Raw genomic sequence first — 15,733 nt, forward strand, 5'->3', positions numbered from 1 at the left:
ATTTATGAAAAAAACCACTTTTTTTTAGAAGGTACAGTTGGTGAAAGCTGTGTGGATATACGATCACTAAGTATATAGATTCAGCATCCTGTTAGATCCTTTTAAAAATATAGTTTTCCCTAATACTTTCAGTTATTTTAAGATCTTAGTGGAATGCATTTCTTTTTTCTGCCAGAAACTGGAGTATCCCTTCTCAGTCTTTTTACCATATCATAGTAAGCTAAGATGGAGAAGTCTTTTAGCAAAAATCTCTCATCTATCCTTTACATTTGCTCTAAACTCCAGTTGCTATGGCTTCTAGCCCTTCCTTCTGAAGACGTTTCTGTATAGCCAGATAAATCAGTAAGCTTCTGTTTAAATGTTTCATTTATATTTCTTCATCTCTGTCTTCAAATGCTTGTATCCTTGCTCTTAGTCACCATTTAGTGAAGTAATGCTTTGTATTCCCTTAATTTTCTCTTGTAATTTGATCTTCCAGCTTTCATTTTTTTTTCTCTTTTGAATTCTCTCCAAAAAAAACCTTCTTTTTTCTCCCCCTCTCGTTCTGGAATGTGTTTAAATGTACGTAATGTGATAAGCATAGTTTTACCAGAAGCCCGCAGAGGGTGTTTTTTTTCTGTTTCTCTTGGACAACAGCCTTTACTTATGTAGTCAAAAAACAACAGGGTTTTTTTCAGGATTGGGAGGTTTTTCGGCTGTTTTGGTGCATTGAAAATTTTGTATAATTTTTTTCCCAGTCTTGCTTTTCAGACTTGCTCCACATCACTGCACTCCTGTCTTTCTCATCTGCTGTAGTTCTGAATTTTTTTTTTCTCCAGATGGATTGCATGTATTCTAAAGGTTGCTTTTTTCATCTTTCTTGTACATGTATTTATAGCTTCCAAAAAAACTTTCTCCCACGTTTTTAAATCTATTCAGTCTAGCAGGATTTGCTAACTAATTTGCTGTTTTCCCTTTTCCCACATCGTGTTTAAAGATGTTAAAAATGTCTCATTTCTAACTGCTTTGGACTTTGAGCTTTATGCATATGTGACAGGGTCACAGCTAGATCAATTCGAATTCATTTGGTTAAAGAGCCTTTCTGTCGAATGACGTTGAGTATTGTTTCAGCGTTTTGGTGTGCTGGTGGTTGTCTTTGTGCTTGGTCCTGTTAATCTTGTAAATATTACTCCTTCATCTAGTTGTAAAAATTAGTGCATCAACTACAGGTATTTCTTCTCTCTTGAGTTTTGCAATAATACTACTTCATAAGTTTGTAACAGTTTTCAAGATACGCAAAATGAAACCAGATTTTTGAGTAGGAAACTTTATCATATTCTTAGCACACTGTCTTTACAGTGGCTGATATATTCATATTCAGTTGAGTAAAAACCTATTTGTAGCTTTGCAGTAGAAAAAGGTTTAGGGAACCTGGTGAAACTGTATTCTTCAATCTCTAATTTAAAATGCACATTAGAGAGAATCAGAAAGCATTTTTGTTGCCTCTGTGCCAACAGCTTGCAATACAAAGCGCTTGTTACTCAACTTCTTAATTAAAAATAAGTCAAAGCCGTATTTGAAGCAGTATTTTGTGGATATTTTAATTATACATTACTCCAAAACTCCCAAAAGAAATGCTGCATCACATTCTGTGAAAATTCTTTTAAGTTATTTGATAGTTGTTCCCTTCCTGCCTTCCTGCCTGCTTGCCTGCCTTCTTACCTTCCTGCCTTCCTTCCTACCTGCCTGCCTTCCTGCCTGCTTGCCTGCCTTCTTACCTGCCTGCCTGCCTTCCTGCCTGCCTTCCTTCCTGCCTGCCTTCCTTCCTGCCTGCCTGCCTTCCTGCCTGCCTGCCTTCCTGCCTGCCTTTCTTCCTGCCTGCCTTTCTTCCTGCCTGCCTTTCTTCCTGCCTGCCTTCCTTCCTGCCTGCCTTTCTTCCTGCCTGCCTGCCTTTCTTCCTGCCTGCCTGCCTTTCTTCCTGCCTTCCTGCCTTTCTTCCTGCCTGCCTGCCTTTCTTCCTGCCTTTCTTCCTGCCTGCCTGCCTGCCTTCCTGCCTTCCTTCCTGCCTGCCTTCCTGCCTGCCTGCCTGCCTTCCTGCCTGCCTTCCTGCCTGCCTGCCTGCCTGCCTGCCTTCCTGCCTTCCTTCCTGCCTGCCTTCCTGCCTGCCTGCCTGCCTTCCTGCCTGCCTTCCTTCCTGCCTGCCTTCCTTCCTGCCTGCCTTCCTTCCTGCCTTCCTTCCTGCCTTCCTTCCTGCCTGCCTTCCTTCCTGCCTGCCTTCCTGCCTGCCTTCCTGCCTGCCTTCCTGCCTTCCTTCCTGCCTGCCTTCCTGCCTTCCTTCCTGCCTGCCTTCCTGCCTTCCTACCTGCCTGCCTTCCTGCCTGCCTGCCTTCCTGCCTGCCTGCCTTCCTGCCTTCCTGCCTGCCTTCCTGCCTGCCTTCCTGCCTTCCTGCCTGCCTTCCTGCCTGCCTGCCTGCCTTCCTGCCTGCCTGCCTTCCTGCCTGCCTGCCTGCCTTCCTGCCTGCCTGCCTGCCTTCCTGCCTGCCTGCCTTCCTGCCTGCCTGCCTTCCTGCCTGCCTGCCTTCCTGCCTTCCTTCCTGCCTGCCTGCCTTCCTGCCTGCCTTCCTGCCTGCCTTCCTGCCTGCCTGCCTTCCTGCCTGCCTGCCTTCCTGCCTGCCTGCCTTCCTGCCTGCCTTCCTTCCTGCCTGCCTTCCTGCCTGCCTGCCTTCCTGCCTTCCTGCCTGCCTGCCTTCCTGCCTGCCTGCCTTCCTGCCTGCCTGCCTTCCTGCCTGCCTTCCTGCCTGCCTTCCTACCTGCCTTCCTGCCTGCCTTCCTTCCTGCCTGCCTGCCTGCCTGCCTTCCTGCCTGCCTTTCTTCCTGCCTGCCTTCCTCCCTCCTTCCCGATTTGCAGGCAGTTGACTGGGAGAGTAGAGCTGGCAGTGTGACCTCTGTCACTGCAAAAGTGTGACAACCTGCTGAGTGAAATACAATGATTATTTCTGCTTCAAATTAACTCTTCCTCCACATCCTTGACTAGCAGTCTGTGGAATGCAGATTTCTGTTCCTCAGAGAGTTTCTTCCATCTTGCTGTTGAAATAGAGGTTTTGAAGATGCAGCTTTTGTTACATGAAACTCTAATACATTAAATGTACTAGAAATTCATTGGCTGTTGGTGTAGTTTTTGGAGAGAAACATTCTCTCTGAGAACTACAGCACTTTTGGATTGTACTAAGAAGCATGTTGGTTATACAAGTGTGCGTTGTCTGTATACATCTTAATACTTCAGACATTGGGTAGGATTCTGCAGGTCAGGACTTTCCTGGTTTGACAGTTATGAATTGTGCTCAGGAGTAGAAGTCATCAAATATGGTAGCTGTGAGCTAGAGGTTCATGCTCCTTCTATTTACTCCCTTCAGGTTGGCCTGCTTTGCATTTCAGGTGGAACCCTTGCTTTGCTAAGGAACGATTTTCAAACTTCACTCTGAAAAACAAAAACTCTCTAATAGTGTTGGCTTTTAACAAAAGTGGTATGCATAAGCTTCATTTTTTTTGTTGCTCATGTTTTGTGTTTTTGCAAAACTAGCTAACATTTCTGATATTTATCTGTAGCTGGACAGTACTGAGAAGGAATTGCTTTTAGCAGATCCCTAGCTTGGGGGTGGTACAGGTAGCAGTGGTATTGAGAATTGTTTGCAGTTTGAGTTTCAGAGATGGGAAGCTTGGAGACAGGACTCCAAATACCGAGTAAGGATAAGTTTTGTAGCCTATTTTGAAAGCATGGGTGGAACTTGTCTCTAAATAAAGAGTGTTTTTAAGCTGCTTGGATCTATGGTAATTTCTGAATTCCATATGTTTTCAAGCATATACAGAGGTTAAGGAACTTAAAAGAACATGAAATTAGAATCTCATTTGGAGCTGAAGGTCCTTAGAAACATGGATTGCCCTGGATCTGTTAGCAGTGGATATTAGTGAGAAAGGCAGCCAGAAGGTAGTTTTATTTCTGGCTTTCACAAATTCTGATGCCCTTGCAATGTTTAATGTTTTCCATTTTACCCAGAGGAAGCTAACTCTGAAATATCAGAAAAACATGATTACTGTAATCCAAATTAAAATAAAACTTGGAAGGGAGCTTTTAAGTTGAAGATACAAAAAAGTGATGTAGGCGATAGAAAAATTTGATTGACATGAAGCTGAAGAGCAAATCACACAATTTGTGAGGATAAGGTGACTTAACCAAGCCCAATCTCAAATACTGCATTGTGCTTTGAATGTGGAAGAAAATTCAGGCTGTGGAGATCCAGAATTAGCTTTTGACAAGACTGCCGCTATTTTGGAAACATCCCGATTAAGTGATGGGTCAGTAGCCTGAATGGAACAGAATATGTGTACATTTCCATTGTAAACAGATGGAGAATTCCAAATACCACAGGAAGAAAGGCCCAAAGCAGAAAGACTCACAGAGTTTTAGCACAAAGCCAAGCTTTTTTTAAACTTATTAACTCTTAATGCACAAAATATGTGAGAAGTTGCACAATTTTACTGAGTGCTGTTGCATTCTGAGCTTCATGCAAGTGTCAGCAAAATGTGTCCAATGTGGTCTGCAATGGTCACTCTGACTCTCTGGGTGAACTATGCGTGCTCCTGCAGCCATAAGCAAAGGGGCTTTAAGCTTGAGAGCGTATAGCCCTGCACATTTACTTTGCTGGGACGCACCCTTGTAATGCGAAAAGAAAATTGGTTAGGACAATATGTGGAGATGGCTTACTGCAAAATGTTACCTCCAGTGGAAAAGTTCATATGAACTAGCATACTTTTGAAAACAAGAATAGTTTGCAAGAAAGTAAGTATACTGAAAGAAGTGTGTGTTGGTGTGATCCCTTGAGTCTCCTCTTAAGAGAAATTTGACATCTTCAGGTCAATAGGGTGAGCCCTTGATGACTTGGAGTGGAACCATAAATAATATATCCAATTACTGCCCAAAGAAATTTTTCACTGTTGGCAGAAGTTGAACCGGGTCGATGTTTTTTAGACTGCCAAAAGGCAAAGCGAAGTCACAGGCTGCATGTGCTTACTTGTTGATACTAGGAAGAGGACATGAGGACAGAACCCTTTTCTAACTGATATAGGAAATCCTTCCTTTTAATACAAAAAGGAGCATTGTTGTCTAGTTGAGACCAAATAGTGTATATGCTCTGTGTATCGGCAGATTCTGTCAGGTATCTTTAGGAAAACAGATCATATCCAAAACCCATGTTGGTAAGCACTGCTTATGTAGGGTGCTGTAAGAAAGAGCTCTATTCAACATCACTGGAAAATGCAGCACCACCTCAGGGGTGCAGTTGGCGTGAAGATTTTTGCAGGTGTGCACATTTGAGCATGGATGCAGGAATAGTATGTTGTAAGAGTTAGTTAAATTGCTGTCTTGACTCGATCAGCTGTGTCTGCATAAAGCCTGCTAAGACAGAACTTACAAGAAACTGTAAAAACTTAAAACTCATTAGGATTCCTTTATAAAATATTGTGTTAATATCTCATGAGATTGTTAAACATGGGAACAGTGTCAGTTTTAGCAAGCTGGTGTGAGGAAAAGGCAAATGACATTCCTTCAGGATGTTTTTACTTTGTGGGATGTGAAACTGAGAGCCAAGACATTTTGTTTAATACGAGGTCCAATATTTGGAGACCAGAGCTCTTGCAGTTCAGGTAAGGCCTTGAACCCATTTGCCCCGTAGTAGCTACTCTTAACTTTGGTGCAGTTGGGTATGTAGTTCTAACTAGATATAAGAAATAATGGCCAAGATAGTTCCACATCTGAGATTATTTATGTGCAGTCATCTTGCCCAAGGAAGTTAGGGGGAAGGGAGCCAAAGTGAATTATTACCAATTTGCATTAAACTGTCCATGGGCTGAGAAGAGGTTTGCAATTTCATGAAGACTTTTTTCAGTACTTCTTCCTACCGTCTTCCTTGAATTAAATTTAAGCCAACTCTTTCTTCCAGTATTTATTCCTTACAGACATGTAGACATCTGGATGACAGCCTCTTTTCACCTAGATGAGGATGCATGTAGCTCTGTCGTCGACATATTGTTGACATTTGATCTTGGATGCCATTCTCTTGAGGCTCAGCAGACAGAGAACAGAGTGTAATGGCAGCTGTTCTCAAATCCTTTGCTCTTGTCTTTAGATTTCTAACATATTGTAGATGTTGCTGTTACAGTCTCAGCATGACATTTAGTGAGGAATTCACGGATAGTGCTTTTGGTTTGCAGTCTGAGTTAAGGGCAAAAATGAAGAAGTCTGTCATTCCTTTTGCCAGAGAAGTGACCATATCTTTATTAGATTGATCCAGCATTCGGAGCTGTCGGTGATTTTTGCAAGAGAGCAGTAGCTGGGGATGCAGTCCTGTTTGCACAGTTCAGTTCACTGGTGCATCTGCACTGAATATGTGTGTGTGTGTGTGTGTATATATATGTGTGTGTGTGTGTATATATATATATATATATATATATATCCACAGACACACACATCTATCTTCTGTCACTCCAACACCTCCAAAGAGGCATTCCTGTTTCTCTCCTTTCCTCTGTTCCAACCACACACATGTGCAAATGAAAGGATAATTGTTTTGTTTAGCAATGTCTTGCTTACTCAGCCTAGGGTTCAGATCTGGGTTTGGACCTGTCCCCTAAAGGGTTTTTTGGAGCTATTACCCTGGTTTTGCAGCCTTTGGGGGACAGTAAAATAATGAGCTACTTCACTACAAGTGTATTATTTTCCTGAATGAGAGCTTTGTTACTTGAGATGATCCATTTCTTTATAAGACCTCATTCTTTTTAATGTTTTAAAGATTCCCACTAGTTATTTTTAAATGTAGTAGTTGCATGGAAGGCTTGTGAAATAAAGGACCAGCTGATAATGCAAAGAGCTTGCGTAAAGAAAGAAAGGATTAGGTGTGCTTCAGTGAGACTTCTCTGACTTTGAAATATCAGCAATAAATTAGGTGATCAAGTATGATCAGGAAGAACCAACAGTGTTTCACCTTTGCAGAAAGTTTCTCAGTCCATCCAACAAAAATTTCTGGTGTTGACCTGTTTTAGAAATGGTATCAACTATCCACAGTTAAGGTTTCAGTTGTTGCTGAAAATTAAGAGTTAATTCACATTTAATCCACCGTGGCTCAGAAAGCAAAGCTAGGATTTTCTGCACTCACAACAGGTGCAGAGAAAGGCAGAAAGAGGTTTGTTGTATTGGTGAAGACTGAAGAAAAATTTTATGTATAATCCTATTGCATCTGGGGAAGATAAGTGGAGTTGAAAGAAATTTTATTTGTGCTGAGCATTGGATGATAAAATCCATTTGAGGATAAGACTGACAAATCCAAAAAGATAAGTGCATTATTTTTCACTTCTTCCACTTTAACAGAGAAGATGTAATAGAAGGACGTGTATGTTGCTAGCAGAAATCAGCTGCGGGGGAGGGGTTGAGCAGCACAGACCAACCTGCCTAGTAAGGGGAGATGGTAGCAAAAAAAGAAAATCTTTTCTCCTGTCTGATCATGGGAAATGCATGCCTTTTTCTTTGTATCTGCATATAGGTACAGAAGGAGACTCCTTGCAAACAAAGGGGAGACTTGCTATGTTTCAAAATTATGTTATATGTTGTCTTATGAATAAATGTATTGAGCCATCAGTGTTATCCCAAGGAGTTTTTGTTTTGCTTTGCATTCAAGACCCGCTGCTTTAGACAAGCTAGACTTGAAATTTGCTGCAGAGGCTGTTTGTGGCAGTGCAAGTCTTAAGCCTGAATTTCATCAGATTTTGTGAAATTTGTTAATAGAAGGCAAAATAAAAGGAAAAAAGTGTACCATTATTTATTAAGGAGATCAACTTAGAATATTTGGTTTTTATTATGCTTCTGGGTCTTAAAAAGCCACAGACTTGTCTAAGTTAGGTGGAGGCATAACAGAAGTCAGTGACGCAGGTGGCTTCCTGGCAGCCAAGTAAAAGACACGTCATGTATTCAGTGGAGTGGTGGATGCTTTATAGAAACTTATCTGATACCTTGGTGTCACAGGTGAACTAGTTAACACACTGATGTTGAAAAAAGTGCACCAGGTAAGATGTTTCAGTGGCAACACACTGGGAGGAGGCAAAAAAAAAAAAAAAAGTTAATTGATTTTAATTCTGTTCAGTCTTGGTAAGGTGCTTGCAATCAAAAACAATGAAGTCAAACTTGCTTTGCTTATACCTTCATGCTGTCGCTGCAGCTTATCTGCTGCTCTGGCAAATACAACTGCGGTTCATAGTTTTCTGTTATGATGCTCTTTGAGTAGTTTCAAACTGTGCCTAGGCCTTGCTTAGAGGTGTGCTTTCAGTGAACTTAATACAGTGTTGTGGATTGGCCATGCTTTTAGGACTGCATCTGTGACATTTTAGCTTAGTTCGCTAAAGCGTGAGGTACCTGTGCTGGCCAGAGTCTCAAGGATAGCTGCAGTTATGTTGGCAAAGCTGTGCAGCCTCTGCAATTACTGTGGTGGTAGAACCGGTATCCATATGAAGAGCACTTTGTTTACCAACATAAACTTTGCATCTGTGTAGGCGTGAAGTACAAATGTTGGCTGCCAGTACAACTATATCCATCCAGCAGTGATCAATGCTCCTTTCTGAAGATATTTTTCTGCATCTCAGGTCAGAGTAGCTATGAAACTGTGTATTTTACCAGTCCGCACAGTAAGAAGTTTCTATTGGGTTTAACACATATTTCTTTTCCTGTGTGTTTTCATGGTCTATCAGCCTCTGGTGACAGTGTCGATTCACTTGAAATTAATAATTACATTTTAGGCTGGAGATTTATAAACCCACCTTATCTGCTCCAGCCTTTCCTCTCCCTTTACCTGCTGTCAGGATGGAGCTTCATGGATGACAAGATCTCACCATGTAAACGAGACAACAGCTGCACCCCCTCCCCAAGCAGTCTTTATCAAGGCTGATCTAACAGCCAACTTACTGTTTGGGCCAAGCAAAGGTAATGGCTTGAAATTTATTGGCATCTTGAAAGGTGATGCATCTAATTGAGAGCAAAAGTGTTTCTATTGAATTTAAAAAGATAAAAAGCAAGAGTTCCTGCCGAGTTTTCCTGCCTGCTTGTGCCAGAATTTTCTCCTCCAGCTTCAAAACGTATTTTTTTCTTTCTTGAGTGTCAGAGATAAGTAAGGTCCCACTCTGCCAAACAAGTAGTATTCAGCACTCCCCTGCTTTTCATTGCTCTCTTAGAGGTGGGAAGGCCTTGAGCAAAGAGGCAGCTGTGCAGATGACGTGATACCTACGCTTTGGCCAGGCATGGTGCTGCTTGGATCAGGCGAGCGGTGCAGCACTGTTGCCAGTTGGCAGCAGTAGCACAGGCTTGGGGTAGCCTGCTGCTACTTTGATGACTGACAGGATCCTGGCAATTGCCCTGTCCAGCTTTTTAGTGTTGCCACTTCCTAGAAATGGAGGGGAGACAATGGAATTTGAAGAGTGTTATTAAATTGCAGCAGCTTTGGGACAGAGTGGGAGGGGAAGACAGAAGCAATAGGTCAATAACTAGGACTTAGCAGAGGCTTTTAGCAAAAAGTTTTCTTACCCCTCCAGGGTAGGTATAAATTAACTGTCTAGCTCAGTGCTTATGTGTTGTGCTCTGGGCCCCTTCTTCCCCTGTAAGTACACAGCAGCTTGACAGCAAGGAAGAGATCTTTGGGAAAGATTCCTTGAGGCTGTTGATTGTCATGCAGCCTCTCCTGGCACTCTGCCATAAGTAAATACCTAAGTTGGTGGCTGTGACAGGTGATACAGTACTGATGTGACAGCACTGACAAGTTGGAGGAGAAGCAGCAGCAGTGGGCCTGAGGTGGCCTTTGCACTCCACATGTAGCTTGTTTGCTGAATAATTTGAGGGCTTGGTTTTTTTCTTCATGCCTTACAGCCCTGCTTTCTCTGAGCCATCTTTTCCCCTGCTGAAATCAGCGTTGAAGAAGTGGCTGTAAAGTGATGAAATGAGCTTTAGGGAGTTCAGTGCATGATGTACGTGCTCATTTCTGTTCAGAGAGGATAAAAAAGGCACACTAAAAAGATAAGTAGTTGCTTCTAGTGCAGTCTTTGAAAATAGAGACATAAATTACTCAACCAAATCTTTCCCCACACTTCATGATTACAGGGATATAGAATAGAAGCAAGCAACTGTTTCTTTTGTGAGCGTTGCTTTCCCTTGGTATGAGTCTTCGTTTATATGGAAGCTTAGCTACCTAGACAGTTTGGGTTTTTCTAGAGGAAGACTTTTTATCTTGCTGTCATCCCCTGCACTCAAGGAGAGAACAAGTCCCTGAAATGATAGAAGACTGCTGAAATCTCCTGTGAAGTGTGGGGAGATCAACCAGAGAAAGGATTTTCTGCAAGCACAGGTCAAGCAGGTGTTCTGTGTAATTTGGGCTGGGTCATGTGGCCCTAAAGGGAAGCAGTAGGACCTGTTGTGTGTACTGAAATGACATTTATATGTTTACACTGTTGCCAAGAAGAGAACAGCTTGCTATACATACATTGCCTGTTTCAGCTTAAGCTTCCACAGGGATGTTCTGAAGCTCCCACTCCTCAGACTTCACAGTGTTTGTAGTTAGAGAAGCATATCCTTCAAAACTCTATTTCAGAACAGCATCTGCAAATAAAGGCAGCTGCCAACTTTGTAAAATGCTGAATCACCACATCTAAAGGTGTGGCTATGTATTATTGAATTAGTAGTGCAGAGATGCTAAGAACGAGTTTGACATTGGTTATGGTGAAGAGCATGGAAGCTTGCTGTGACTGCTGATAGTGATTATGGGCTGGCGAAGTGGATGCAATATGAAATCCCTCCTAAATGAAACTGCCATACTGTTAAAAATAAGCTCTCTTGAAGCTATGAGAGTGTGGTGAACACCTTAAAGATTAGTGGACTTTTACATCAGTGTTTCTAAACTGATTCCTGAACCCTCGGCCATCGACATGACTGTTACACCTGGCCTGCAACTAATCTGTGGGCCAGCCCTAATGAAAAGAAACTGTTGAATTATCAACTTTATGCATTTGTCTTGTTAATTTTAAGAGTGTGTGAGGGTTGGCAGCAATCTCTTGACCTAGAAGCTGGAGAATTGTGTTAGTGTAGGATTCCTCGAGCAACCTTGACTATTATTCCTAGAAGTTTAGAGTTACAAAGTATGAACAGTTCACTGGCAAAGAGGTGTGGTCACTCTGTGGTATCTTTTCAGGCTGGCTACTTTGGTTGAAATATCTCAGTAGCTCTTTATAAGATTTAGCAATGGAAAAAAAAACAACCAAAAAAAGGTCCAAAAGGAATTAGCTATGAAGAACAGTGCTTCTGACAGAGTTCTGACCTTCTTTGAAGAGAGGGACCTGCTGATGTTGAAGGAACTTTAATTTTTTTCTTCCACTCTGTGGATAGAGTAGGGGGTCTTGCTAATGGATGCAATTGCAAGAGATAGTCTGTATGACTGCATCAGATTGATTAGCTGGGTCCTGGTTACTGCTGCGAGTGGTGATTATGCCAGTACAGCTGCTCTCTCCTTTTATGTACTAATTACTACACGCACGGATGTCATCACCCTTAACACTGCATGGAGTTGTCCCATTAGCGTGGGAGTGGGAAGCAGCAGGGGAGGGGAGCTCTTCAGCATGACAAGCTGTTTAGAATTGGATGGAATGGAGTGGAATGATGAAGCAACTATTCTGATGCAGAATTTTAAAGCCATCTTGTCTTTGAGATTCAGCCCTCAGCCAACACTTGAAGGTTGTCAGAACCAGACTCATGTTCTTGGGGGAGCACTTTCCATGGGGTGCTGTTTACTGCAAAGCACCTGGGTGTTCAGCTGTAGCCAGCAAGTCTCCTACCTTGGCATGGCTGATTACAGAGCGTGTGGGACAACAGCTATATAAGCTGACCTGGAGAGGAGCTTGTGGGTAGCCCAGGAAGGTGGCTTCTGGAACTGTGGTACCTTGCAAAGTCATTCTCAGGAGAAATTGTTTGTTTCTGAATTGCCAAAGAAGGATATGATGGAAGGCCCTTGCAGTTCTTAAGATATTTAGAATGCTTATTTTACAGATTTATGCTCCTAGCTCTGGGGGACCCTTCCCTTTCCCCTCCTCTTTCCTCCTCCTCCAAATCCAGTCTTCCCATCTCAGAGTGCACCATAATCCCCATGGTAACAGGTGCTACCATCATACATCTGATTTCTTCCCCCCTTCTTTTTCTCCCTTTGCCCTTCCCTCACTGATTCCCCAGCAAGCAAGGTGCATGTGTGTGAGTTAATGGGACAGACATGGCAGAGATGGGTAAGAGCTAGATAAACCTCTAAGGACCTCTTCCTTCCATCCAAATACTGAGCTTCTCTGAATACACTTAACTGCTGAGTGATAGCCCGGGCACAAAGTGACCAGCTTCTGTCATATAGAGAGATCTGTAAGGACATTTTCTCCTCTAATGTGACTTCCTCAGAGGAGCCAATTAAATGTGTTACCGGTGATAGTAAATAATGTATCTCTAGTGTTTTGCTCTGACTTACTTTGTTTGTATTCCAGTGGTCAGGATGAAAATTCTGGGTAGTATTGGAGGACACATATTTAAATGGTCTCTGACTCAGGCATCTCAAATTGTCAAACAGACAAGATGTGCAGTAGGCACTAGAGCTACAGAGAAAAACAGTCCCAGGTTGTTATGCTAGCTGATGAGTCCCATCCCAATGGATTCTAATTATTACTTCAGGCCATCTCAGCAGTGCAGTAGTGGTTGTTCTGCATTCCTGTCAACCTTTATACTGTTGTTCCAGCACACTTTCATTCCCTTCCCTGCTTCCTGGTTCAGCACCATCCCTGTTTATGGGGAGTCTGGAAGAAGGGTTTTGGGATGACTGGATGCTTTCCCATCAGAAAAATCTAATGAAAACATGTCTTTCAGCTTGGACTTATCCCACTGAAAATCTAGATTCAAAGTTTGTGTTACTTGCAGTGCTTACAGATTTAAATACAAACTAAATTTCTGCAGAAATTCTGTTAACAATTTGGTCTTGTAAATGCCAAGGTAGGTCTTTAGTCCTACCCTTCTGAAGCCCTGATAGCCCAGTACACTGAAGCAGCTTGTCCCTGTCTTTTCCTGGTAACCAAACGGACTCATTACTGCTTTCTCCATTTCCCATTCTTTGTTTTTATGATTTCCATGTGGTTTTGGGCTAAATGGACTGTTGTCATATATCCAGTTCTGGTTGCTGGATGACAGGGTATAGGAAAGCACTACTGTACAAAAGGCATTAGCTTCTTGGAGTAGGAGCAGTACACTTAAGAAACCAAGCTAGTGCAGACCTTCGTGTGCACAGGGTTTTCACTCACCTGCCTTAATGCAGCATTTGGCAACACTGACTTGCAGCCATGCTAACTACCTGCAGTCTTAGCAAGTCTTCAGCTTCTTACCTTTCTGCAGGTAGAATGGATGGTGTTGGAAGCCGACCTGAACTGAGTCATTTGTTACTTATGTACTTGTGTTATTCTCACAGTGACTATACCACTTGTCCCCACTACTTTGTTTAATTAGTTTGAATAAAAGAACTCTACAGCCCACTGAGTGACATGCACGTTCTCCTGGGGACAGAACTACTTCTGCTTCACAGCTGTATACCAGTCAGTCTATTAAATATTTAAGGGCATGTGCATGTGCATTTCTAGCAGCTGCTTACTCTCACTGTTGAATTAGTGGTTTCTTGCAACATCCTGTATAGTGACATGTCTCCATGGCCATCTGCGCTGCTGCAGGCTGATTTCACATTTGTTTGAGGCTCCTTGCCTCTCCTGCCTTGTATTGTCCTGTCAAGTAATCTCCTGTTATTGTTTCAGAGAGTTTTCAACGTTCTGTACCCAATGCCTGCCGACCAGAGAAGACATGTCAGCATAAACTCTGCTCGCTGGCTGCCTGAGCCAGGCCTGGGATTGGCATATGGCACCAACAAAGGGGACCTGGTGATTTGCCGACCAGAGTAAGTGCTTGCTTTACGTGGAGACATAACATGGAGATACAACTGCTTTGGTCATTCTGTTCTCAGGGCAGTGGGGATAACATGGCTTTTCACTGCCTGGGACATGGTGCTTGAGGGGCCCAAAAATTCCTAATACTTCTTTTGGATTGCCACAGTGTTTACCTGAGTCACTTACAATAAGTGTTTGTTTTGCTGATTATAAACTTCAGAGGCTGTTTGAAGTGCATCTCATTAGCTCATTTTATTTTCCATGTCTTTGTAGAATTTCAAGATCCTTTATTTCTTATATGCCTAGTGCAGTGTCTTTCAGTCTCTCTGGACTTATGGTCTTTTGAAAGTTTCCAGTGGCTGCAAATGTGAGCTGTAACTAATATACTTGCTTTCCTCAGCTTTAAAGAACCTCTTGAAGTTCACCAACAGATAGAAAGCTGCTGACCTGGAGTTATCAAATACTTGTTACAGTATTCATGCATGAGATTCTGTGATCTGCAAAGACTTTTGTCATGGCTATGAGCAAGTCAGTCAATTATTTTGGTGTCCTCTCTAAAAGTCCAGTGATGTGGCACGTAGACTTCAGTCTCTTATTTATAAAGATCTGTGAAGGGTCTAACTGTCCCTTTGTAAGCTTGCAATTAAACACAAACTAATTTAGATGTGGTGTGACACAGATGACCGAGTGAGCAGTGAAACGTACTGCTTTCGGTTTTCTTGGAAAGTCTCTGCATCGTAATTTGTTAAGACCCTTTTTTCCATTGTATTGTCAAGTGTACTTTTGGAGCTATGTTTCTTTTATGTTGCAGGAACACTTCACCGATTTCTCTACTTCAGTTATTTCCTGGTACTGAACTACCTTGGTATTTTTTTGGGTTACGCTTCACATGTTGAAGTTCCTTGTAACTTAAAAGCTGGCAGCTAGAAACTTGCAGCACTGCTGATGATTGTACGACTTGCATGTGGACTCCCATCTGTTGTGCATGACATCAGGCATGTGGTGCTTGAGGAGAGTCATATGGTCAGTGTAGAACCACTACCTTAAATCAGAATAAATATATACAATTGTTAATAGTGACTAATTCAGTACAGCCTTCTGGTGAAATCTGTGATTGGAATTCAGATTGGATCGGTTTCTGTAGTACAAGATGCCAGTGCTTTTCAAAGAGCCCTCTTGTTCTCTTGAACATAATCTTTCATCAAGGCCTTATTTATACATGAAGTTCTACAAGATATTGTTATGGAATAAGCTATAATCACTCTCTTCCAGGATAAGTGGCTTTCTTTAAGAACAGTTGCCATACTTTCTAAGAAGAAGAATTATTCAGGAATAATGGCTCTCTTCTTCTTGAACTTGAAAGCTATTCTAAGTTATTATATATTCTAAGAATAGAGAAGGCGTAAGAACCCAGGAAAATGAAGTCTTCCTGAGAGTGGATTCTTTGATTTGAATGCTGTGGAATCTAGCTTGGTCTGGCTGTCCTGGCTTTACATACCCCACATTAGATTTCCATTCCAGTGCTTGTGGTACCCCAAAGCTGAGTGGCATGTCTCTTGGCACTTCACTAAATACCTAACAGGAACACTTTCATAGTATCTTATGGGAGTACTACCAGTCCTTCTGCAGCATCTCTGTGAAACCTTCTTAGCTCAGCATGTTTCTAGGGCACTCTTCCGTCTCCTTACTTCTGTCCCAGCAACTTTATTATAATTATGCC

At 42.3% G+C, this 15,733-nt stretch overlaps 1 protein-coding gene across 2 annotated transcripts in view; it reads left to right on the forward strand.

Annotated features, from left to right (window-relative positions):
- Positions 1-15,733, forward strand: part of AMBRA1 (autophagy and beclin 1 regulator 1) — a 133,498-nt gene that overhangs the window by 89,643 nt on the left and 28,122 nt on the right. For both annotated transcript variants that reach the window (XM_032690564.1, XM_032690565.1), the window contains one exon: positions 13,885-14,024. In XM_032690564.1, the coding sequence (XP_032546455.1) occupies positions 13,885-14,024 (140 nt within the window). The remainder of the gene's footprint in view (positions 1-13,884; positions 14,025-15,733) is intronic.

Source organism: Chiroxiphia lanceolata, chromosome 6 (assembly GCF_009829145.1).
Source record: "Chiroxiphia lanceolata isolate bChiLan1 chromosome 6, bChiLan1.pri, whole genome shotgun sequence".
Lineage (NCBI taxonomy): Eukaryota > Metazoa > Chordata > Aves > Passeriformes > Pipridae > Chiroxiphia > Chiroxiphia lanceolata.